A 27339-nucleotide genomic window follows, 5' to 3' on the forward strand; every position below is an offset into this window, starting at 1 on the left:
GTTTTTTGTATGTTTTAACTGAAATAAAATGTTGCATTATGGGATAGTGTTGCACCGCCAGACGCCATTTTGGTACAAGATTTGACCAGTGTTCGTCGTGTGTGAACTAATACCACATTGAAGTGTCCATAAAATAGCTGTAATGTTTTTGTAATTTGAAAAATTCATTTCAAAGCAATTGACTGTATACTTTTACACTGTTACTTGTCTGAAAATCTCGTAATAACAAAGCTATACATTTTCTATCAAAAGTAAAAAATATATCTTTCGAGACGCTACGGCCGTAATATGAGGCAGGTGAAAGGGGACGATGTCTATTTTTTTGTAATTCAAAAAGATTTTTACTTCAAATTCTGTTCAAAAAGAAAGTAAAATACCGTTACTGATTTCTGATCCCGTTCCTGTTTTTAGCAAATTTATAGTATTTCTGTATTCTGCAAATTTATGCTATTTTATTTTGTTCTGGGACCCCTTCCTCCGTAGTCCAAATAATTATGACGCCTTGGACGGCTATTTTATAAATAAAAAAATTTGGACGCCCTCCTGCTTGAATGAGGGAACTTAAAAAAATCCAAATATATAAAAATACCCTCAGAAGACGGCATGATTATCTGGACTACTTCCTACGATCATGACGATGTCATAACACTGAGCCATTTTTTATGTCAGGACTTTTATAGCAAATTTTGGGGGGAACTTGGTGACCTAATTTTGACAAAATTTACATTGCCGGCTAGAAATTCTTATGCAGTTACAAAGCCCTACCTTTTTTGTGCTTATTTGTGCAAAATATTTCCAGAAATATCCAAATGAAACAATGAAATAAGATACAATTCCATTTGAGGTGGAGGAATATTGATTTTGCTATCAACATTATGTCACATCCAAAGAGTATAGAATATTTAACTCGGTATATTTTGACAGACTTGAATTTCAGGATAATGAATATTGAAAGTTCCAGAAATTCAGGTCCATTAAATTTTACAGAATTTTATATTCACCAGAAGTGATGTTTCTTGTGAGTTAAATTTTATTTTAGAGATATTGGAGTTTTTCACATGTCACGCCATATCTCGAAAACAATTTAAGATTATTGCTTTAACCTACACACTTATTAGTTGTATTAATCTTTTTAATTTAGTTAGTTTTGATGCATAATTTATTATTTTGATTAATCTATTTACAGATGTCAAGATATTCCAGTCGTGACTCAGATCGTGATAGGGGAAGAGGAGGAGGAGGAAGCGGTGGGGATCCTGACACAAAGTTATATGTTGGTGACCTTGCCAGAGACGCACATGAAAGAGACTTGGAAAGAGCCTTCAGTTATTATGGACGGCTACGTAATGTTTGGGTTGCAAGAAATCCAGCCGGATTTGCCTTTGTTGAGTTTGAAGATCCAAGGGATGCTGATGACGCTGTCAGGGCGTTAGATGGAACGTAAGCGTACAGACATTTATGTTTATACCATTAGAGATGATCAGAGTTGAGCATCTTGCTACAAAACTCATACTGTTTTACCTTAGGGAGAAAATACAAGATACAATTATTCAGACACAACTAGACAAATAGAAACACAAACCTCATGTATGCTGTTTTGCCTTAGGACGAAAAAACAAGATTTTATTATTTTGTTATAGAACTGTTGCAGATTAATGTTCATGCTGGCATATAGACTTCATAATAATCAGGAATCACAAGACCTGGTATTATCTTAAATGTTTAATATAATTATAGATAAAATAAGATATGAGTTGCATATTTCTTCAATCAAATAGCAACTTATTATATATAATTAACAAAAAAAACAGATGTCTGCATACATTGTACATTGTATGTCTTGAATTGTTTTCCAATTTCTTAACTTAGAATACCAAATTACAGCATGATTTATTCTGAATCTGCATGCAACAGTTTTAACAAACATTAAGCTTTTTTTTAAGTTTATGTCTTTTTTAATCAGAAGTTTGTTTAAGAAGGGAAAGTATTCATTGTCAAACTTTATATAGATTGTATGTCTTTTTCAGAAATCTATGTGGATCTAGAATCCGTGTTGAACATTCCACCGGCAAGGTTCGACCTAAACCCTGGTTGAGGGGTGGCGGGGGAGGTGGACGTGGAGGAAGAGATGATCGAGGTGGTGGGGGGAGAGACGACCGTGGTGGTGGAGGAAGAGGAGGAGGAGAAAGAAGTGGAGGTGGTGGTGGTGGCAGAGGAGGAGATGGTGGGGCGGGGGGACGTAAACCCTTTGACCCAGCAGACAGATGTTACGAGTGTGGAGATAAAGGCCATTACGCCTACGACTGTTCACGCTACAGAGGAAAAGATAGAGCTAGAAAGAGCAGTAGTTATTCAAAAAGATCAAGGTATGTATCAAACCAAACCTTATAAATTAAATTTCAGAAGTTTCTGTAAATCTTTTTTGTCTGCTGTGACATTTTGAATCAGTATTGTTCAATGATACATTGTGGATGTAGTCCAAGAGTTCAAAGTAAATATTCTCCAATTTCGATACAAAATGCGGTAACCTTTCTGAACACCTGATATTCTCAATCCTGTAAAATGAGGTGACTTAAAAGTTTGCACATTTGGTCATAGTTTTAAAAAAAGAATAGTTAAATAGAAATATATATTTATAAATACAAATGACTTTTGTCATGTTCATAAAAATAATGTATAAATCAAAAGAAGTATGTAAGTCAGAATGCTGATCCTGGTAACTTTGTTATGCTCTAAATATCAGTCAACATTGTTTCATTTTAGCTTTACATGGAATTGATTCAAACATTTTTTAATTTTCTTTGTAAAGGGAAAGATATGAAGTAAACATAATTTACACACACACTCACACTAAATTACCAATAAACTTTAGCTAATGCCAGTGGAATGCCCCTTTTTCAAGCTTACAGTTTTCTTATTTCAGTTTGTAAGCAATTTTTTTTAACAAATACAACAAAAAAAAACGTTACTCTTTAGTAATAGACTTCATTATAAACAAGATATTTTAAATTGATTATTTTTATACTGCTATTCAATTTCAGGTTTTTGTCAAATGATTTTGAATAAGAATCATGTTTGTTTGATAAATGAAAAAAAAAAAAAGAAACATCTTTATTATGTCTTCAAAAGTTAACTTAAAACCTTTTAGAAATCACTTTTTAAAAATGATGTTTGTATACATAACTTTATTCCAAGTTTTTTTTGTTTAAAAAGAGTTTAACTTTTCTATTATTATTGCATGCATGCTGGCTATGGTGTGTGCTTGTCTTCTCTGTCGACATGATAAAATAATAGTTTTTCCTATCCATGCATTGCAGAACACCGTCATTTGATAGCAGTGATCCTCCTCATCAAAAGTTAGATCACATGATAAGGCAACATGCTTAGTGTTCACTCGACACACCTTTAAATCAATCTACCGAGAGAGAGATCGTCATTCTTCAGATCTCGTCACTCCTACTGGAGAATCAGTCAGCCTATGAGAATCTGCTTCAGCCCTCATGTACATACTGGGACTGTCAGAACGACTATCGAACCCTCTTCGGCAATTCTCTTCTCAACACACTGAGAATGTCATCCCAGCAGATCCTCGCCCTATGAGAATGATTTCTTCACAACCCAAACACATTGAGAATGATTTCTACTCATCTTTTCTTCTTCAACAGATTTTTAACAGCACTACATATTTTTGATATCATCTTAACAATTGCATATGACAGCTGTGTGCGTAAGTGGGGAATTTCTGAATATGAAAGAGTGCAGATTTAAAACTTGAAATTTGCTGGATTTTAAAAGTTTAATCATATATATTAAGTATACAATGTATCTTCTATAAATTCAGGGTTTTTGAAAGGTGAAATTAAAAAAGAGCACTCTTTTGGAGGGTGTGGATAACCAGGGACCATCTCAAGATGTAATTTTTTTCCCATTTACACCATTTTTGGAACAGATGGCACAACATACACATATAATTAATAATTTTCCATAAAATTAAATACAACAAATAGAATTAGTCTATGAATCAAGAGTAAATTCAAAAGTTTAAAATTGTATCTTGAGATGGTGCTTTAACTTGCTGATGGACAGAAATTTTATCAAAATTCAAAATGCCATGCCTGCACTTGTGGTTTTGTTATTTTACAGGGAAAAAAAGGATGTTTTTTAAGATGATAATTTCATTGAAAATCTAAAAATTAAAAGGCAATTTATATGAACTAAGCCACAAACAAATGTAAACATGGTAGTTGAAGGTAAACATTAACAGAAAATTATATTATTTCTAACCTAAGTGAAAACAGTACACAGGTGGTATTCCTTTGTGATGGGTACTAATTTGGCTTACTGATCATTTGTTTGAATGTCTCTTTCATAGGTCAAGGTCATACTCAAGATCCAGATCCAGGAGTAATAGCAGGGGCAAGGCAAGATCTTACTCAAGGTCTCGTAGCAGGTATACATCTTAACCAGTTTGGTATAGATATAAATAACTTCAATATCAATATTGATTTAGATATGAAAAATTATATACTTTAATGACTAATAACTCCAAGAGGACTTGGAAAGTACCTAATTGATGTTATATTTAAAGTTAATGAGGGGCGTTAAGGGGGGTATCTGCACAGAAGAACGAGAAATTTAATTTCCATTTCACGATAAATGAACAATAAATATTTCTTGCACGTTGATCCTTTTACCAATTTCACGAAACAAGGTGAATGACAAACTGTTTTCAGTGGTTGCACATGAATTAAAAAAGACAAAACATGTTTGCTCGAAAATAACCCTTTACCACCCTCTTTGGTGTTAAATCGTCACACTGGTTTGGAGCAGTATTATCCTTTTCTGACTGAAAACATGGACTATATTTGGTCTGCTGCTTGACATGTTGCAATGTGTAAGCACTTGTTGTATTTACCAGTATGACAATAAGGAGTTATGGTATGCTCTGGTATGATTGCCAATGGCACAACTATCAACAGAAGCTCAAATAAAGTGGATATTAGCAACTATAGGCAACTGTAAGGCATTCAACAATGAGAAAAACCCATACCTTATTGTAGGCTATAAGAGGCCTTAACATGAAAAATAAAGAATTATTGGGGAAACTTGTAAAAAAAATAAATTATAACAACAATGTAGCTGTTGACGATGTATTTTAATTTTAGTGATATATATGTCATTAGTTCATATTTTATGTGTGAAAGCTTCGTTTTCATATTTTACACTTTATCATGACAATGTAACCATTCTTCATTGTTTGCCACTTGTTGGTTGAAAGATTTTGATTTGATCTGTTTCCTTTTACTTACAGGTCACCAGTTGCCAGATCTAAGACTAGAAGTCCAAGTCCATGAACAGATCAAAGAAAAGACTAGATGAAATCATTTATTACTATATTGTTTTACTCATTGCTTAAAATCTAAAATCCATCGTTACACAAGTGCTATTTCACAAACCTTGTGTGTTGTATGTATATATATATTGTTCTTTTTCATGACATTGGATTTTATTTAGTGGAAAATTTTCCCTAAATGCGAACAAAGTTTTAACATCTTAGAATTATCTTACATCTCTTAATCATTCATTCATAAACATTAGGGAGTTTGAAAAACATGACGTCATCCATTTGTTTAAAACATTTAATTTTTACACATCATCGAATGAGTCGTGTTTAATTATCCATGTCATTGACTTTAATTAATAGTAGTGAAAATAAGGGGATAACAATATTGTATTTTATTTTTTCGACCGCATCAATTGGTGATTTAATGGGCACATCTTAAGTTTACTGGTGGCATGTTTACGTAGCCAGTAAACAAGTATTTGTGACCATCAATTCACTAATTGATGCTTTAGGGGCTTAAAATACTAAACTAAACAAAACTAATATTTGTCCAAATAATATAGAACTGTTCATGGTCTGTGTATAAAAGGCAGCATTTTATTAACAATTCATTGTATTTTGTTCGTAGGTGTTTAAAAGATTTCTTGTATAATGTTGGAAGTTAAGATCCTACAAATGGAAAATTAAGGAACCTTAATTACATGCGTAATAGGACAAGTAAATTGTACACTTAATCCACCATAATGGTAGTAAGCCATTGGGCTAGACAAGTCATGTCGCAACATAAAGCATGAATCTCTATATAAAAGGTCAAATCTTTGTAACATACCAACACATACAAATACATTCAACTAATGTCAGGATTTAGTGGAAGACATCAAGATGTCTGGATTTATAGTTCTGGATGAATTTACATCTTAAAAATATGGTGTGTTGGAAATGGCTTTATTTTATCACAATATAAATAACGAACAATGATTTTACTTGCACCATGGTTTTATGTTTATTGTAGGCATTTGTATTGAATGCGTTCCAATTGTGTAAATAAAAATAAAAAAACTATAATAGTTGTGAATTTATGTAGCTTATAAAAGTTATTCCCTTTCTACCTTGGGCATAGATTACCTTAGCTGTATTTGACAAAACTTTTAGGAATTTTGGTCCTCAATGCTCTTCAACTTCGTACTTTATTTGGCCTTTTCAACTTTTTTGGATTCAAGCGTCACTGATTAGTCTTTTGTAGACGAAATGCACATCTGGCAATTGTACAAAATTTAGTCATGGTATCTATGATGAGTTTATTAATCATCTTATTATGTGCATCACTGTCTTGTCTTCTATCTTCCATCAGTTGTTAACTATTTCAAAGATCTCTTTAGAAGCAACTATCACAGTTTTGTATGTCTTGGGAACAGGTTGTAAATGATTTTGGTCTATCAGCACCATGGCTATATATAGATCATATGGTAAAAAGTGTAATCCTAAAAAATACTGATCTCAGAGGAAAATGGAAAGTCCCTATGGTAAAAAATGGCAAAATCAGATAACAAAACACATGAATTGACAACAACTGTCATATTCCTGATGGATACAAATTATTAAAAACTTGATCTGAACAGATTATCCACAAGAAAATATTTATGATGGCATGATCTATTTATCCTACATTTATATCAAATTTATCAGTAACTTCTTGAATGAGTTAAAGGCCTTGATTGAAGTAAATCCATAAAAAGTTCTGAACTTGAAGGAAAATTCAAAATGGAAAGTCCATAACCAAGAGCTGAAAACACATCAAACAAACAGTAAATAATAAGTAATATTCCTGACTTTGTACAGGCAAAAATCATGTCAAAAATGGTGGATTAAACCTGGTTTTATAGCTAGCTTAACCTCTCACTTGTATGATAGTTGCATCAATTTGGCACGATGTGTGCACAAAATGAACAGACATAGTGGATAAATATGTCAAAAAAAGGGATGTTGCAGTTGTGTTATTCCTAAGAAGATCAAAACCCATCTAGGTAGCCAATGTTGTTAAAACAAAAAAAAGCCTTGATGTCATCCTGTTGAACGAAACTGAAAAGTACAAAAATTAACAATTTGATTAAAATCTTTAAATTTGACTTCAGTTGTGTTTGAGGGTCGTATTGTGGTGTAAAAATGACCTTAACAGTCTAGAGGTTAAAAATCTTGGGAAGAAATGTTTGCAGACTCTGAATGCTGTAATCGATGCTCATCTATTAAACTTTGCATTTAAATTTGAAGGCAGATGTCATAGGAGTTGGTACATTTTCTCGTGGGTTTGAACACAACCACAGAGGAAATATATATACACATAAAGTCATACCTAACATTTAAGATAAAGGTTGCCAGCCGAAAATGACTTTTTCAAATTCAAATATTTTATTGGACAAAGAACATATGATGTAATGCGTATTCCAAGATACATACACATTAAACATGACAATTTATGCAAATACAACATAAAGAAAACATTTCAAGTACTAATTATATATATAATATCACAGTATTACACAGTATTATACTTATGGTAGACTAACTGACATTATATTTTTATTACGAAGTTCAAAAGCTTAACTTAAATAATTACATATTTGTCTGGTGTCAACCAGATTTACTGGGTTAAGTAAATAAATCGTTGATTTAATATCATCATCATTATTAAGATTTTTGAAAATAACAAACTTCTATCGAAGGTCTTTAAATAGAGGACAATATAAAAGAAAATGAACATCTTCCACTTTATCTTGACAAAGTTTGCAGTAATTAAACACTCTATACACAGTATATTGGACTGAAGTGTCTTGCTGGGGAAACATTGTCAAGTAAGGTCTGCCTAAATGTCCGTTTTTACGGATTTATAACAAAAGGGTGACCTAGTTACCAATCTAATTACAAACCGATCTCTCGTCGCTCCCGTTTCTGAAATGTCGCGTGGGAGCATATAGTTGAAACTCCCCTTTACTCTGGGTTGGACCCCCTTTTAGAAATGGCTGGATCCGCCCCTGTTGTGTTCCTGTACCACGTCCTATGCATACATTTATGACACTAGTTTATACCTATACAGTTATGAAGTGGCCATCAAGGATGCCCACCCCACCCGATTTTGGCTACTTCTCACGTTTTTCATGTTTTGAACTCTCAAAAACAGCTCTCAAAGAGCCATATTTTCATGAACAGACATCTGAGGAGAGTTTATGGACCATGAACTTCTTGGTTGAAGTCCCTGCTATCAAGACAGTTCAAAAAAGATATGGAGATTCATACGGGCCGTCAAAGAATGGTTGTCGCCATCGCGCCTACAGGCGGAATTGGGGGTTAAAGGTCGGGTTAAAGTTCTACATGAAGTGATAAATGTGTCCAAGAGACAACAACCCGAACAAAGAGCAGAAAATATCCGAAGACCAAAAACGGGTCTCTTCTTTTTGGACGTTCTTGAAAATTTTAGTCTGGTTCTATAGCAGGAATCGGCTCCGCAAACACATTGTACAGAAATACTACATTGAGCGTCTAGTTTGTTGAACTTGTAGTTCCAGTGTAATGAGCATAAATTATTAGAGACGCAAGCAATTTTAGATTTGTAGTCTACCGTTTGTCTTGTATTCTTTGAAGCTTGTCTTAATGTTTGTAGATTTGTAGTCTACCGTTTGTCTTGTATTCTTTAAAGCTTGTCTTAATGTTTGTAGATTTGTAGTCTACCGTTTGTCTTGTATTCTTTAAAGCTTGTCTTAATGTTTGTAGATTTGTAGTGGTCCCATACTATTGCTCCATTGTTGACATGACAAGCAAGTTCTTGCATACTTGTGGGCAATAAAACGACGATGCGAGTGGATTTAACTCGACCAATACCTTGACTTCACACGAGGGTGAACGTTTGGTAATCAAATCCTTCTCACCAAGCCTTGTATTGAGTTTGCCTCTTTCACTACGTTGGAATTATGGGTAGTCGATCCATTTTTGGTCCTATGAAATTCGTAGGCCCAAATATGGGTTATCTTGGACTTGTTTTAATGAGTCTGTTAAAACTAGAATTTTTCGTTCTTGTAATTTTATGCTAAGAACAGAGCATTACTATGTGTTTAATCCCATTTCCTAGTTATTTGTCAGTACTTATAGGTTCTTCAGTTTAAAGATCTTGCATGGGTGATGTAATGGTCTATATGTGTCGTTATGGATTTTTAGACTTTGCAGTCATTGAAAATAGTCGTACTGAAGATCTGACTGTGTGGGAAGTCAAATATATGACAACTAAGAGTACTGGTATGTATACGACCACCAAAAAAAATGTGATCGTATAATGGTATGATGTTGTCGTCGTCCGAAGACACATTTGGTTTCCGGATAATAACTTTAGTTAAAGGAATTGATCTCTATGAATTTTGTTTGAGAAGGTTCAATATAACATAAGGAATGTTGGGAATGATTTGGGGATGATGGTCCCAACCGTTTAGGAAAAAGGGGTCCAAATCAAGCATTTTCTTGTTTCTGAATAATAATTTGTATATTAGTATTTCATTTGCTTTGAAATTGCACACTTTACTTCCACAAAAGGAAGGGTGCAATCTATTTTGGGGGTTATGGTGCCAACAATTTAGAAATTGGGGTCCACAAACAGGCACTTTTGTAGTTTCCGGATAATAACTTATGTTAAAGTGTATAGATCCCTCTGACATTATACCACAAGGTTTCATATCACAAAGGGAAAGCCGGGTTGAGTTTGGCGGTAATTGCCCCAGACATGCAAGAATAAGAGACAAAAAAAGGCCAAAAACAATAATTTTCCTAGTTTCCAGACAATAACTTGTGGGTAAGTGTATGGATATCTCTGAAATTGTGTAAAGGAAAGGCTGTAATTCAGTGGTTGTCGTTTGTTTATGTGTTACATATTTGTTTTTCGTTCATTTTTTTAAATATAAATAAGGCCGTTAGTTTTCTCGTTTGAAATAGTTTTACGTTGTCATATCGGGGCCTTTTATAGCTGACTATACGGTATGGACTTTGCTCATTGTTGAAGGCCGTACGGTGACCTAAAGTTGTTTATATTTGTGTCACTATTGTGAACAGTTGTCTCATTGGCAATCATACCACATTTTCTTTTTTTTTTTATATCATTTCAAAAATTTGATCACAATCTAAATTCAGAGAGTATCAAGCTTGAAAATTGTGTCCAACCTTGCCCCAACTGTTCAGGGTTCATCCTCTGCTGTCGTATTAGGCTGCACTCAGCGAAGCATTTAATAAGAACTTGTATATCAACCATATTGAATATTCATCTTAAGGTACTGGAGCTTTGCAGGAAGGGGTCACATAAATATTTCCCTGGTATCGTCACGGAAGCCGGATTGGTTCATTCCAAATACTAGTGGATAATTAAAAAACAACTGACATCACCCTTCCCTTTTCTTGTATCGATTCTGATTCTTTGGTAATTTTGGATCATTTTCACTTGCTTTAAAAGTATTTTTTTATATTTTCTTATTTTTACTTTTTTTTTATTAGCGTCTATATATACCAGACGCTTTGGACTTATGTGTTTGTATATGCCTAAAACTCAGGGGCGGATCCAGCCATTTTAAAGGGGGGTTCCAACTATATGTCCCCATTCAAATGCATTGAGCGGCCAAAAAAAAGGGGGTTCAACCCCCGGAACCTAACCCCCCCTCCTGGATCCGCCAATGAAACTCATATATGTTTGGATTTAAACACGATTATTCAATGCATTCATTGTAAAAACTCAGAATCACGCGATCGAAACGTTTATTGGAATATTTGCTGAGTCTGCATATAAAATTGCTTAACTTTTCTATTTTTAATCAGCATTCATCCTATATATTTCCCTCTTTCTCTATCATCTATAGGTACCAAAACTTGAGGGAAACAAAATAGTGCATTTTTTTCTGCATTTTTTCCTGAACTCAGTTTTTTCTGTTTGATTATAGGTTTATGCTGAATTGAAACATATATATAGACTTTAAAAAAAATCTGGCATCTTTTGGGGATATCAATCCAGGAAAGTGGAAGGATATCATGTTTACTGGAAGTGGTGCGGCCTAGTAAAAATAGCAAACAGAAAGTAGAAAAAAAATGTTTTGACTTCAGGATTGCGTAACTTTTTATTCTTCGTGGCAACACCCTCTTTTTTTTCGATTAAATCACAATTTCACATTAGTACATACATGATATGAACATGAATTTTTTTTTCTATGTAGCATTTTTTATTTTTTTATTTTCAAAGATCAGCTGTTTAGCATGTAAGCCTATGGAGCAGTCAATTACAAGACTGCAACCTATAATAATCTCGATCAAACCCGACTAAGTTGAATCTTATACATAATTGGTCTAATTGGACGTTTATTAATTTAACATGTAAAGAGACAATTATAATGACAACTATGACCAATGTCAGAATGCACATTACTTGTCAAACACACATAATTTGACACCATGTAAAATTCGTATCAATTATCAGGTTTTAATCGAGGTTAACAGCGAAAACATATCGAGTATTCTCGTGTAAGGACATTTTTTTATTGAGGCCCGGAATGGTGGTATATATCGTAGGCTTTTTTCTGAGTGATCAATCTAAAAATAATATCAAATTTGTTAATCCTTAATATGAATGCAGTTATGAAAATATATTCTTGATGTCAGTTGGTAGAAATTTTAAGCAGCAGTGTGTTAATTTTTTGTGTATTTCGTGAGTTTGTTTGGTTAACTGGGTATTGTCGGTAAATAAAAGTACCCGGCCACGTCCACTTTTTTTTGTCAATCTGATGAGTTACAAACCTTTTCAACTGATTTTTATAGTTCGTTCTTATGTTGTACTGTTATACCATTGTCCGAGGTAAGGGTAGGGTTGGGATCCCGCTAAAATGTTTAACCCCACCACATTATTTATGTATGTGCCTGTCCCTAGTCAGGAGCCTGTAATTTAGTTGTTGTCGTTTGTTTATGTGGTACATAAAATTGAGAATGGAAATGGGGAATAAGTCAAAGCGACAACAACCCGACCATAGAAAAAACAACAGCATATTTGTTTTTTGTTCATTTTTTTATTTAAATAAGGCCGTTAGTTTTCTCGTTTGAATTGTTTTACATTGTCTTATCTGGGCCTTTTATAGCTGACTATGCGGTATGGGCTTTGCTCATTGTTGAAGTCCGTACGGTGATCTATAGTTGTTAATGTCTGTGTCATTTTAGTCTCTTGTGGAAAGTTGTCTCATTGGCAATCATGCCACATCTTCTTTTTATATTTGTCCTTATCCATTATTTATGTCTTGAAAAAATGATGATACCAGAATCATGTGATATTGAACAAAAACACTGCTGCTAAAGAGCATTTCTACATTTTTTTTCATATTTCTTGGTCCTCGGCCGAAAATTCGACTTTGATTCAAATATATCGTAAAAATGATAATCACCTCAAATCTCAATACTCGGTTTACACTCGTATTGATTTTTTTATGCTATCAAAACTACAAATAGTAATTTTTCTACCAAAAAATATGAACCTTATACATAGAGTATTTGTTTTGTGCATGTATCCCATTTGGACCCCCAAAAGCTGATATTAAACACCAGGTATTAATTGATTGACCATTTTGGTGACAAGAAGAAATGGACAACTCTTGTTTGTATATTCATTAAACAAACCATAAACACTAATTATAGGGTTAATGCACATTTTTTCTCTCTGAAATAACATGCAAAAAACTTGCTGATAATTTTCTCACGAACACACCGGATCTAAGCATGGAATGGTATAGGTGCCTTGTTTTAATTTATTCGATACTGTTTTCAATATTTTCAATTTCAAATAGTGCTCCTGGAAGATTGACAAGAAGTTTAAGTAAGTATGGCATTCAAGATTATAACCATAATGAACTGAAATGTCTGCGTAATTGAAATGTTCTAAATTTTGATTTTGGAAATCGATTAACATTCTAAGGGGTCTTCTAAGTGATAATTATTTAGATATTTATATTTTCATTGTTGGAATCAAGGATTTGTTGGAATGATTTTTTTTTTTTAAATCGCTGAGACTATAGGATGTCAGATATGCCGTCTTTATCTTTTCTAGGGTCAGCATCTCTTGCTATGCATAAATCACACAAAAAAAAGGTTGATTATCTATCATATTTTTACTAAATTTATTTATTTTTCGTTATATCTATTTACTTATATATTTTTAATTTCCCTTTTTTTTTTTATTTATTATTACCAAACTTTAAGTGAAGACGGTGGATTTCCCCCTAGGTTTAAAGAAAGATTCAACAATGAAGACACATCTTTTGAAAAACGGAGAAAATTTGAAACTTAGTCTAATTCAATTTTAAAGCTAGCAATGATAACACGTAACCCTGATATTATGAAGAAGATTTTAAAAATCCAGACTACAAAAAATGTTTTTTATTATGAATTTGTTTCCCAGTATGTTATTCTTTTCATTGTTTAAAATCGTGAATAGATATTAATTTGTGAAATTCATGCACCATTTTAAAAAATCAACTGTAATTCATTGTTTTATAACACGTAAAAAAAGAACATAGAAAAGGAAATTCGTTTTATTTAAAAACACAGATATTACAACTAAAACGTGAGCATTTTTTTTTATTTCGGCAAATTGTACAATTTTTTAAACATACATGGCTGGTTAATTATTAAGTCAATGATCTAGTTACCACGTATTATTTTTAAAAACCTTTTCTTAAAGTGTCCATAGACACAAAGATTTGGCTTTAAAGTTTGGCTGTATACCTGTAGAAAACTTTACGGTGATGTTGTTTACCGAGCCCGGAAATTAAGATACGATCCGGGTAAACTTATTAATTCTTTCATTAAACTTATTCCATGAGATTTAAATCAACAATGCTAATCAAATCTTTGAATAGTGTTTTATTGGTATAAATATTGATTTTGTTATCATGAAATTAAAACCATACTGATTTTTTTTGTTATACACATATGCACTTTACCGATTCTTCAATCTGTCGATACCTATATTTTGGCACTGTGCATGAAAGATATATTTACTCTGACTGTCAATGACGTCTTTACACTAAATCCATTGGATGCCAAATGCGTATTATATATATATGGAAGTGTGTATCGACCTTGACTGGCTTTTCAGCCCTCGCACGGTCGGTAAATGCGTATTGATTAATATTGTAGTTTTATATACATGATTAGTTGTGATTGGTTTTAACTATAGCTGTCAGTAACTGCGAGTACTCTCTGTACTTTGTGTCTTTGTTGTGAAGGGTGAACAAATAACCTGCAATGCTCAGTCTGTTTTTGTTTGTTTGTTAGTATTAAAAAAGAAGATGTGGTATGATTTCCAATGAGACAACTATCCACAAAAGACAAAAATTACACAGACATTAACAACTATAGGTCACCGTACAGCCTTCAACAATTAGCAAAGCTCATACCGCATAGTCAGCTATAAAAGGCCCCAATAAGACAATTTTGTTCTGCTTTACTAACGAGATAAACTCTTTCCAACTGCAGGAATGTAATAGTTTGTTCTTATGTTGTGCTGTAACACCCGGCCTGTTCCATGTTATAGGGGAGAGCACTCACAAACATCTGTACACTAAATGTTGATGTGTGTGTCACAATTCAGGATCCTGCAGTTCAGTACTGTTAGTTTGTTCAAAACTGTCATATCTTTTTTTCGAAAATGGTAGAAGGTGATAGGGAGTCCGGGGGTTGGAACCCTCCTTTTTTGGACGATCCATGCATTTGAATGGGTACATGTAGTTAAAATGTCCCCTTTGTCCTGGGTTAGGAACCCCCTTTTTAAAATGGCTGGATCCGCCCCTGCATAGTATGAATATGTTCCTATTAATCAGACCATTGTTATGACCTATAGTTGTTAATGTTTGTGTCATTTTGGTCTTTTGTGGATAGTTGTCTCATTGGAAATCATACCAAATCTTTTTTTTTATATTGGGTGGACATGTTTACTTAAAAGTAATGAAAGTTATAACGAAGGACTACGCCATCATACTTATGCTGTCGGATGTAAGATATCATGCTCACTACTTCACAATCATACTTATGCTGTCGGATGTAAGATATCATGCTCACTACTTCACAATCATACTTATGCTGTCGGATGTAAGATATCATGCTCACTACTTCACAATCATACTTATGCTGTCGGATGTAAGATATCATACGTATGCTGTCGGATGTAAGATATCATACTTATGCTGTCGGATGTAAGATATCATACGTATGCTGTCGGATGTAAGATATCATACGTATGCTGTCGGATGTAAGATATCATACGTATGCTGTCGGATGTAAGATATCATACTTGTGCTGTCGGATGTAAGATATCACGCTCCCTACTTCACAAACATGATATAACGAAGGACTACGCCATCATACTTATGCTGTCGGATGTAAGATATCATGCTCCCTACTTCACAAACATGATATAACGAAGGACTACGCCATCATACTTATGCTGTCGGATGTAAGATATCATGCTCCCTACTTCACAAACATGATATAACGAAGGACTACGCTATCATACTTATGCTGTCGGATGTAAGATATCATGCTCCCTACTTCACAAACATGATATAACGAAGGACTACGCCATCATCCGTATACTGTCAGATGTAAGATATCATGCTCCCTACTTCACAAACATGATACCTGTTGACATAACAATTTAAGTAACTTCTGAAACAGAACGAACAAGGCGTTAAATTGATAAATATTCATACCAATATCTCAAGTATCAACACGGTCTTGAGAAAACAACAGTTTTTCATTGTATCGTTTCTTGTTAGTTTTTTTTGCTGAACATATTTTTCGTGTCAAAATGACATGTCCTTCCTGGACAACTATTTGTGCTGTAAAAAATGTTAATACAATGATTTTTTTTTGTATTATCACTGCCAAAAGGTATTCTTAGTATGCAAGAAGTTTAAGCCTGATAAAAATACATATTCAAAATCTCATTCCTTAGTATCTATTTATACATGAAAGAACATTCAAAGCATTCCATACGATGTGGGATGGTTGATGTCTCTTTATTGTTAAACTCTTAGATTTTTCGGGTGTGTATGGATTCTCCAATTCTTTTTCTGACTTTTATTTTGTAAATTGTCGGTTAGTACACGACATTTAAAATAAATCTGATATATAATCAACCGAGGTCATTATATCGGCCCGACTATACAGCACGAGAGCCAATAATACAACCGACATTTCTTAAGCTTTTTATAAATAAAATTCACCTTTATTCAGTACAATTGAAAGATTGATTCCTTTAATATGACTGCTATGCTCAGTTACAAATATAAGACATCAACTAGTATTTAGAAAACTTGTCATTACCAATTAAGGTCCATTACTTTCCATGTACAACATGCCATGTCATATCATTAAGGGGAGCGATACCTACAATCTATTCAAAGTGATAAATTAAAAATGTATGTCAAATAGATCACATCCAGGACAATATCATAAATTGTTCTATGTTGCCAACTGGTTTCTGTTTGTTATTTTTATCAATGGGTTGCTCAGTGTTCATGACCTAAATACATAATCGTCACTTTTAGTTCACTATTGGAAATAATTTATTCTTATTTAATTTAATAGAATTATGTTTAGTCATTACATTCATTATTTACATCGCCCTGAACCTGCACAACATATTTTCCACTGGATGTAAAGCAACCAACAATCAATTAAATATACACATATGAAAAATGAAAAATCGCATTCGATGTTGTATGATAATTGACTTCCTTAAACAAATAGTGGTTTCTTTCATTGAAATTATCTCCTTTCCACAATTGTGTTTTCTTTCCCCATGAAAATTATTACCTTGGCATACACGTGTCTTTCTATCTTACCATTCGTACATAATTGATGATCGTCATTTTTTTTATTGCAGAATGCCGTTCACTTTTGGACCTGATCGTCGTGGTTGATGGTTCGGATAGTATCACAGCTAAAGATTTTATTATTCTGAAAAAGTCATTAGCGGATTATCAAGAAGCATTACATTTAGCAGATGATCAAGCCAAGTTTGGTCTGGTATTGTACAGTAGTGGTGTATCTGCAACCATTTCATTATCATCTAATAAAGAGCAGTTGAGAAAGGACATCCTTGCTTTACGCCATCCTAGAGATGGAACCAGAACCGATTTGGGTAATTTAGCTTTTTAAATCTGTTTGAAAAATTAAGGTTATATTGTCTTTTTTGTGCTATAAACTTTTGTCAATCGTATAAAACAAATTGTCTCTCATCTCGTGAACAAAGAAATAAATAGTAAAATGCAAAACATATAATAGATATAGGAACATGTGGGATGAGTGCCAATGCTGAGACAACTCTCCATCCAAGTAACAATTTATAAAAGTAAACCAATATATGTCAAGGTACGGCCTTCAACACGGAGCCTTAGCTCACACCGAATAGCAAGCTATTAAAGGGCCCCAAAAATTACTTGTGTACAACCATTCATTAGAAAAACCAACGGTTTAATCTATATATATATATATATAAAAACACACTTTTATCTTATCATAATAACCGTGTGGGAAAATCACTATCTCCAGTTTGTCAACAACATTACAACAAGTTGAAACATAAATTTCCTAAATTGTTTGTATTGCATCTCTTAAATCTTTTTAAACAGGGATACAAGCTATGAGAGAGATGTTTCAGAGTCAAGGCCGTCAAGATGTTCCTAAGGTGGGAATTGTTATCACGGATGGCATATCGAAAGACCCAGAGAAAACTGCACAACAAGCTATAATTACAAAGACTTCCGGTGTGACAATATTTGCTGTAGGAGTATCGCAATTAATTGATAAAATCGAATTAATCTCAATAGCATCTGGTGCCGACAAGGTTTTATCTATAAGTACTTTTGATCAGTTAAAATCTGTTGTTTCAACACTTGTTAAAGAAGTATGTCCTACAACAACCACATCAACTACAACTACAACAACAACCACAACAACAACGACGACGACAACCCCACCACCGCCGACTACAACAACATCTACCACAACCTCAACGACTACTCCAACGACAACTACCACCATGATGACAACAACAGCAGACTGGGGTAAGTTTGACCAATCAGAAGCTTTATATAAAAATAAGAAGATGACTCGGAGTATGAGTGCCAATACAGAAAGTTATAAAGGGCCTAAAAAATTACTAGTGTAAAACCATTCAAACGGGAATTTAAACTGTTTAAAATCTTTGAATTGTTCGAAACCTCAGTAAAAGATTATCTTAGCTGTATTTTGCAAAAACTTTCGATACTTTTGTAATTATTAAGGAAAATTAAAAACAGGTAGTACCTTATCAAATGGCAAAATCAAAAGCTCAAACTGATGAGTATTTTGTAAACAAAACGCGCGTCAGGCGTGCCAAATTTTAATCCTGATGAGTTTATTGTATTTACCACCTTTGTTTTTAATAAGCTCTTTAGCTGAACAGAGAAATCGCTGATTATAATGATAATTGTAGTTGCTTACAACTTCGTCCATTGCTCACTGATGAATAGTTGATAGAAAATCATACCACATTTTCCTAGTTTTCTACTCATGATATATTTGTATTACAGACCCATGTGACGGATGTAAAATGAGGAACGGAGCAGGATTTAACGGCCATCCGTCTGACTGTGGGAAGTTTGTCCAGTGTTATTTTGGAAATGCCGGAATTAAAGCAGCTGTCATCCAGGAATGCCCATGGGGAAATTTCTGGAGTCAGGAATCATTAACTTGTCAACCGGCTGGTATGGTCAATTGTCCGAACGGTAGGCACCAGCTTTTAATGAAATTGTTGTACCGCATTATACGCATGCGCTTTCTGAGCACAAAAAGGATACATCCATCATTTAATGTTAAATTTTATTCAAGAAATCCATATAGACATGATATGAATGACTCGGATTCTGATGACGACGGATCTGATGATTAATATTTCAGATTAGTGAACGAGAAAAAAACACTGGTTATTAGAGGGCATATATAGTAAAGTGTGAACTTCATTCTACAAATGACAATCCGTGTGTTTCTATTTTGTTATATTTGTTTTGTGGTATTATGTTATTTGGGGTTTAGCGTATATTGATTTAAATATGCATTTTTTTATTACGTTTTTCTTTTATTTTAATCACTTTTTGGATGCTTATCTCTGGTACATTTGTTTTTCTTTTTTTTTCTCGTTTTGTTTTCTTCTTCAATTTGTTTTTTTTGTAATTATTTTGATTGATGTATATTCGATTGTTCTTGGTTTTTTTTATTATTTCAAATAATATCTACCTCAGTTATTTTAGAGTTTCACACTGATGTAAACCATATTATGTGTATAACAGTTAGAATTTGAAATGTTCAATCAGTTTTCTCTTTACAATTATGAAATTGAAACATTTTTGTACAATATTGACTTTACTTCAATAAAATATAATACAGTTGACGCATTTCTTCTTTTGGATCGGAGATATCAATTAGCAAGAATTAAAAAGACGGAATTTGGCACAATTTCCAATGTACGTCTAAATTGAACATTTCAAATACACTTTAGTGTTGATTCAATATTCCATATAATGCGCATGAAATGCTTTCGACGGCCATTAGGTAAAAGTTCACTTCAAATGTCTTTTGTAACAAAAACGAAATACATTTCAAAGTAAACTTTGCCGACTCAACATGAAATATCGAATCAGAACACCCATTTTTAAGAATAAAATAAAATTTATGAATTCTAATAGTATAAGTCAAAATTATTTCTTGAACGTATCTTGGTAAAGGAAAACTGTCTTTTTAATTCTTGCAGACAGATGTCTCATCGATCAAACTCTCTACACATACGAGGCAAGTTCTGGTAACTGTCGCTCCTTTTGGGCATGCGAAGGGAACCAGTCATACCCTATGTGCTGTCCTGTAAATTATAGATACAAAAAGGGCATTGGGTGCGTTCCAGATGAAAGTTGCAAGGAACCTTGTCCACCTAGGCAGGCCTCTTTCTTGGCCTCCGATAAAGTCGTAAAAGAACGTATTCCAGATGCTGACACTATCAATAATAAGCTTGAGAAGATGCCAGTGGTTAAAGCTGTGAAAAATCGTAAGTCAGACAGACATCCTAATATATCATATTAAAGTAGGAGAAAAAAATAAGATATACAGAATTTTTAAGTTTAAAGATTTGTCACGTCGGGAAAGACTATAACAATATTGTAATTGATTTCATCGTCAACTTTGCAATTTTTCATTTACTCTGTAGAATAAATGGTATTTTTTATATTGATATATATATATACATATATCAAATTGAAACATATTCATAAAAAATGTCATTTCTTTCTGCTTTAGTTTGCGACAAAAAACCTGTAAAGGATGACCCAGATTTCTTCGAACAATATGTAGAATTTAATGGCTGGGTGAAGATGCCGTGCGCACCTGGTACTCATTTCAATGCCGAAGATTGTCACTGTACTGTAATGGCGGTCTTTAATACGACTACAGGTAATGGTAATGTTGATTACTGTGTGAATCTTTATACATATATATCATTGCCAAATCATAGAAGTATACCATTACTTTCATGGCTTAATTAATTTGAAAAATATTTACAAATAGATAACAACCAGGAAAGACCAAAATGTTGAGCTTCAAAACTCTTTCGAACATGAGGAGATACAGACAATTCCCTAATATCTGGGCTGAAACCAGATAAATGCGGCGATTTACGTTTCAACAAATCCGGAAAAAAAGTTTACGTTTCCGCAAATAAATATCTTACTTTTCCGGAAAAAATAAATAATTGATTTTCCGCAAATAATTGAGGAATACCTGTTGATAGAAAGCAAAGTCATAATAAAAAATAAATATTAAGTAAGTCAAAGGTTATCATAATTAACATGCAAGTAAAATTCATCATTTAAATCTATGAAAACGTATGTTCAAAAGTCAGCACTTATCAGAAATATCTTGATATGAGTTCATAAGTCAGTTCTGGCAGAATATTTGTAGCCAACATGCCGTACAAAGTCCACAGTAGTACATTCACCGTTTACAAGTTTTGTATTTTGTTCAAGAAGTAAGTCCATCTTCTCCTTTTCACATTTCCAAACGGGTGCTTATAAAGTAACAGTTATCTTCTTATGGAATATGTTGTTTGCAGTTTCAATAACACATCGATAAAAACAAAAACGTTATGATGGCTAGCGTAAAACTGCTCGTTCAAGTAGGCATGAAAAGACTCGGCAGTATGCATTACACATTCAAAGTAATTATGCACTACCTCGGGCTGGAGAGTTATTCTTCGGGTAGTACATAGACATACCAAGTTGGTGAAACATGAAAGTATAACGATACCCGAATCAAAATCATTGACTGATTAAAAGTGAAAATAAGTTTGTTAGTGTTTAAATCTATTTGTCTTAATGTCTCGTGAATTTCTAATCTACATTTAGGTAATTTTGGAAACTGCTTTCGCCTGTCTCTGTATAAGGACATAGCAACATTTTTCAAGTCAATATATATGCACATATTTATAATTTACAAGGTAAATTTCCGGAAAAGTAATAAATACAAATTGCGGAAACGTATACTTTTAATTTGCGGAAACGTAGCATTGGGACTTTGAAAAATTAGCGGAAATGCAATACGCCCGATAAATGAACCACCTAAAACTCTAGATTGACTCTTTTATTGTAGGTATAGTTTCCGAACAACAAGTGACACTTTGTCTACACCAAACAATGAGTACTAGTATTAATATGAATCCATGATTAGGAAATATATTAAAGCATTTGTTTAATTAATAAGAACACAGCTTGTTATACCTTGTGTACGTCTGAAGTGTTTTTCTTAACTTACCACCAACAGGAACGTTCAAACCTTTAGATTAGGAAACCACGAGATTTAAGTACGTAGACATGTTAGGAGTTAACAAAAAGGGGCCTCAATAGAATAGCCAAATCCATTTAAGGTGGTATGGTAGTCTAACATAAAAATGATATAATTCGTTCATATTTTGCCAAAACTAAGAGAAGATAGCTTTAAAAGAACGCTTTATGAAAAACAAAAGAAAAGATAGGGCCACCGCACGTATTTTCCAGCTGAATTTTAAAATAGGAAAATTCCATGTAGATTCCTTCAGAAAATGCACTGTTCAGATTTACCTCCCCTGAAAAGGCCAATTTAAAAACATGAAGAGTCAAACAAAAATAATCTATACCTGTAATAGTAGCAATATTAATAAGTTATATTCTTATAAATTTGTTCTTTTAGATAAAAATTCACAATAGTTATTCGCATTCCTTCATAAAGTTTTGCTAACTTGATCTGGACCTGAGATTCTCTGGTTTTTTTTACAATCCAAGATGGCGAAAGACACCCATACCACCTTAAAGTAAAGGCGTTGGCAATTGGCACCTTACGTTCTTCAAATTTCTTAATAAAAAAAAATGATGTGTTAACCAAGTCAGCGTACAGAAGCACTGACTACTGAGATGATAATATCCCGTGGACAGAATACTTTGTGGGCCAGCTGAAGCACGTCTCTGGGTGTGGGCTCTCCCCGATGTGTTGAAGATCCATTGGTGGACTTCGGCTGTTTTCTGCTCTTTGGTCGGATTGTCGTCCCCTCTAAGTCTTTGACACATTCCCCATTTCCGTTCTCAATTTTATTTTAATATTTGTATTTTTTTTTAGGAGGATGTAAGTCTAAAGTAAGATTAGATTTCGGAAAATCATTTGAAGAGGCAAGAAATCCTATTTATGTTGTGAACCAGAATGTCAATGTCTCGAATGGTATTGCTAAGTTTGATGGTAAAAGCTTACTCCGTGTACCACAGCTATCCAATGTTGATCTTGGTGGAACTGTTGTTCTACGTCTGCGCATTAAAGACACTCGCAGGAAGAAGCTAGACAAAAGATCAACCCGCCCACAAGCTATTGTTAGTAATGGCGATTGTGGAAACAATGCTTCTCTGTTAGTGGCAAAAGAAGAAGACGCCATTATATTTGGTGCCCAGGCAGATGGGGGACATTTTACTAGTTTTGAAATTCCTACACCAGTAAGTTCTAAATTTAGTCCTGGTCTCTATGAGTTTATTTCTATCAGTTTAATGGACAACAGAAAAAAAAAAAAAAAAAAAAACAATGAAGAAGTCAGAACTATTTCAAAATAATAATTATTCTTAATCGAAATTCAACTCGAAAAGTAACGCAAGCTCTAACTCCGATCATGACTCTTTCTAATAATTCGAACTTTAACAACGTTAGCTCAAAATTTGTCTTTAATGGCTAGTTGGTCTATATCAATATACATGTAACAACCGGGAATCTATGAGATAATTATCTAATTTAAAATTCCGTATTAGAATCTCCTTTTTACTCGCAATTCCGTGAGGGATCCGAAGTAAAGTTTTAGCAGTTTCTGTTTGTGCTTACTAACGTTATACATTGTAAAACATTATAGTTTCTATTTCTCTATACTGTTACGTATTTGTACAAATTTCTGTTTCTCTCTTTTACTAGGGTGACGACTGGAAGGACATTGTTTATAAATACTCTGATGGAAAATTAGAAGGAGAAGTAAATAACGTCAAATATTCAAAGTTCCTTGACGGTTCAGGTAAAGTAGTCCGGTGTATAATGTATTGTCCGAAAGGAAATGTGTTTAATGTTTTGTCCGAATGGTAATGTGTTTAAAGTATTGTCCGATAGGTAATGTTTTAAATGTATTGTCCGTTATAAAACTGTGTTTAATGTATTGTCCGAAAGGAAATGTGCAAGGTTTTGTCCGATAGGTAATGTGTTTAATGTATTGTCCGAAAGTTGTCACAGATATTCAATAATTCAACAAATTGGTTTTAAGGTTAAGAGATTAGTTAAACTTCGCCATTAGCGGCATTTGTGTTAAAGAATATGTGTTGAAGATACATTACAAGAAATAAATAGAACTCATTCCTTTTTCGTAAAGTAACAATTGGACCACATTGTCAATACAATCATTTCCCTACAGGTCCAATAGAAAGACGAGCGTGCGCACTGCAGATTGGTCACGGACAAGAAATGGATGACTTTGAAGGCGAAATGGATGACGTACGTTCTCTAATAATTTCGTTGTTTTCTTTAAAGTAGAGACTTTGCAACTGTAATTAATAGATACATGTGTACAGATTAATAAGCGAGTCAGACATCTAAAGGGAAATTAATTACGAAAGATAGTCCTGGTACAGTTCACAAAATATACCATCAACTAAGCAATGACCGAACATCAGATTGTAATCAGTATTATATTTCATTGACGAGCGAGCAAAATTACCATAAACAACCATCCCAAAGACAGCCACTTGAATATGTACTTGACTTAAAATTGAGGATGGAAACGGTGAATGTGTCAAAGAGACAACAGCCCAAAGATCAACAAACAGCCCAAGTTCACCCATGGGTTTTTAACACAGCGAGTAAATCCAGCAAGCTTCAGCTGTACCCTGAACACTGACAATGAGTAATAGTTTAGACAGAAAATGAACGTTAAACTTATATTCATATGATTTGTATAGTACAACTAATCTTTTGTTATACCCATACCAATATAAACTACATAATTTTGATTTGAAGAACAATAGATAACTGAAAATAAAAGAACACAGAAACCGCTGGCTACGAAAGGTAAAACATTTCGTGCTTTCGGCACGTAAACACAAAATACCAAACGACTTCTTAAAGACACTCGAGATATTCCTTGCAATCGATCATAAAATCAAACCACATGAATAAAAGCTGGCCTGAAAATGCTACAGCGGCAATATCGGTATTATCGAATTAAGAGTATACAATATTCAAATGCCACAGCAAACTAACCTCAAAAATTAACATTAAGACTTCTAGAGGTCAACATGGCCTTCATCAAGAGCATGTGTTTATACCAACAAAAAAAATCAAATATGCAATATTTAAGGACTGCCATAATAACTGAACTCTTCAAATAACAAAATCTTAAACAACAGCATAAGCACCAATCTTTTCGATTAATTAAGTACATCTTTTTGTGTGTTATTGTTTTTTTTGTAGATTGAGATGTTTACGTGTATGCCTGATGACGAACGTTGACGGTAGATGGCGCTGTTTTGACGAAATCCATGCTATATGTTCTGTGCTCTTTATTTTAAAACTCTTCCTGTCTTTCTTGTCTTTTTAATGCGCCTTGATATCTGTTGCATAAGTTTATAAGTAGTTGTAAAAGACTTTGTAAATACATGTGATACCAATGGGCAAGAGTCTATCTGCGTCTAACTTGATATACAGTTCGATGTCAGCCGATTGAGTAAAAACTGAAATCACATTTATATATGAAATTATTAATACATCTTTATTTTATCTACACCTTTTTTATCATTTAGTAATCGAATCATCTGATCGTTTAAACTCAATATATGTTCTGGTAATGTCGAGATATTATGACAGCTAAGTTACATTCACAGAATACATACTTTTTGTAATTTTTTTTGTTCTACGTTATTTAATAAGCCTCCAACCTGTATGACAAGAAAAAATATATATGGAGTATATAATTACCGAATTGTACATCTGCCTTTGAATTTTAGAACAAAAAGATTTAATTAAATTTACAGTCGATTGCATTGAATGTGTAGGGAAAGGTAGAATCCGTGGTTAGCTTGCTCGATAGCTGAACCATGAAATTGTTATAAGGTAAAGGTAAACCACCATGAAAGAGTAGACTTGTACAATATATCTCAGTAAGACTAGACTACTTCGAAAGGAGGGTAGTAAACCTTACCTAATAATGAATGCACGATTCAGCTAACAAGCAATGCAAGCTAACCAAGGATTCTACCTTTCCCTACACACTCAATGCAATCAGCTGTAATTCTGTTCACATTTCGAGGAAAACATCATCTTCATTATATCCTGATGTTGAACAGATGGTTAGTCTATTTTCTGTACAGGAGTAGTTACTGTTAACGAGTTTAATGGGTTTTTTAGAACAAAAGATAAATGCTTTGTAAAAAACTTTTATACAGATCTATATTTCACAAAACAAATGTTACTTAAAAATTGTCAATATACCTCTTTTTCAATGGAAAAATGACCGAAATTTTGCTTTAAAGAATGTAAATTGGAGTTTTGCATTTACGACGATCTGCATTCCATTTGCGCCGATTTTTTTTCCTGATCGTACCCGTAAGTTCCTAAGCCTCAGTCTTTCGGTCAACTATCACATGTTTATGTTCTTTCTGTGTTTGACAATAGGTTCCCCATTAGAATCCGTTGTGACTCTGGCTATTCACGATTTAAAGGTACATTGGTAAGATACATTATTTTTCAGGACACTGACCTTTCGATATGTATTGCCGTCGATAATTAAAGAATTGACCCCTCTGGTCGTTTAAGTGAACTATATGTCCATCGTGTAACAACAAAGTTCCAGAACAATATGAATAAAAATAAACTTAAAATGGTTAACTTTTATAAATAGTTATTTGGATAGAGAATTGTCTCATTAGCACTCATACCACATCTTCCTATATCTATTAAACATAAGTGAAAACGTTTATAACCAGATTTACCAATATACCTTCAATGTAAAGTACAAATTAAAGTATTAAAAAAAATTACCTGTAAATCCAATTAGGAGAAATTATAAAATCGGCGCAAATGAAAGAATGCAATTTTTCAAAAATCGGCGCAAATGTCATACGCACAATATACCGTAATATTGACATTTTGTGAACGAAGAAAATAAGGCGTTTTTCCCCCCTATTTTAATCTTGAAGAAATTAAGTTCTTGAGGTATGGGCATTGCTCATTATTGAAGACCGTGTGGTGACTATAGTTGTTAATTTGTTTGTCATTTTTGTCTCTTGTGGAGATTTGTCTCATTGGAAATCATACCACATCTTCTTGTTTATAGACTTACGTTTCAGGAAATCGTTACAATGATA

At 33.4% G+C, this 27339-nt stretch overlaps 2 protein-coding genes across 3 annotated transcripts; both read left to right on the plus strand.

The window, feature by feature from the left end:
• Window positions 1-24: 24 nt before the first annotated feature.
• Window positions 25-6409, plus strand: LOC134684272 (serine/arginine-rich splicing factor 7-like). Of its 2 annotated transcripts, XR_010101229.1 has the most exons (6): window positions 25-139; window positions 1187-1440; window positions 2028-2366; window positions 3318-3727; window positions 4373-4450; window positions 5312-6409. XR_010101229.1 is itself a non-coding variant. In XM_063543554.1 (5 exons), exons 2-5 carry the CDS (start codon window positions 1187-1189, stop codon window positions 5352-5354), a joined length of 714 nt encoding a protein of 237 aa, XP_063399624.1. In that variant the 5' UTR covers window positions 25-139; the 3' UTR covers window positions 5355-6409. The 2 variants fall into 2 exon arrangements, 1 of the variants encoding a protein (XP_063399624.1); XM_063543554.1 differs by lacking the exon at window positions 3318-3727.
• Window positions 6410-13052: 6643 nt separating this feature from the next.
• LOC134684273 (protein PIF-like) lies at window positions 13053-25558 on the plus strand. Its single transcript, XM_063543555.1, has 10 exons — window positions 13053-13217; window positions 17289-17546; window positions 18037-18471; window positions 18979-19173; window positions 20196-20483; window positions 20732-20884; window positions 23078-23442; window positions 23906-24002; window positions 24393-24472; window positions 25448-25558. Exons 1-10 carry the CDS (start codon window positions 13121-13123, stop codon window positions 25484-25486), a joined length of 2007 nt encoding a protein of 668 aa, XP_063399625.1. The 5' UTR covers window positions 13053-13120; the 3' UTR covers window positions 25487-25558.
• Window positions 25559-27339: the final 1781 nt, after the last annotated feature.

Source organism: Mytilus trossulus, chromosome 9 (genome assembly GCF_036588685.1).
Source record: "Mytilus trossulus isolate FHL-02 chromosome 9, PNRI_Mtr1.1.1.hap1, whole genome shotgun sequence".
NCBI classification, from domain to species: domain Eukaryota; kingdom Metazoa; phylum Mollusca; class Bivalvia; order Mytilida; family Mytilidae; genus Mytilus; species Mytilus trossulus.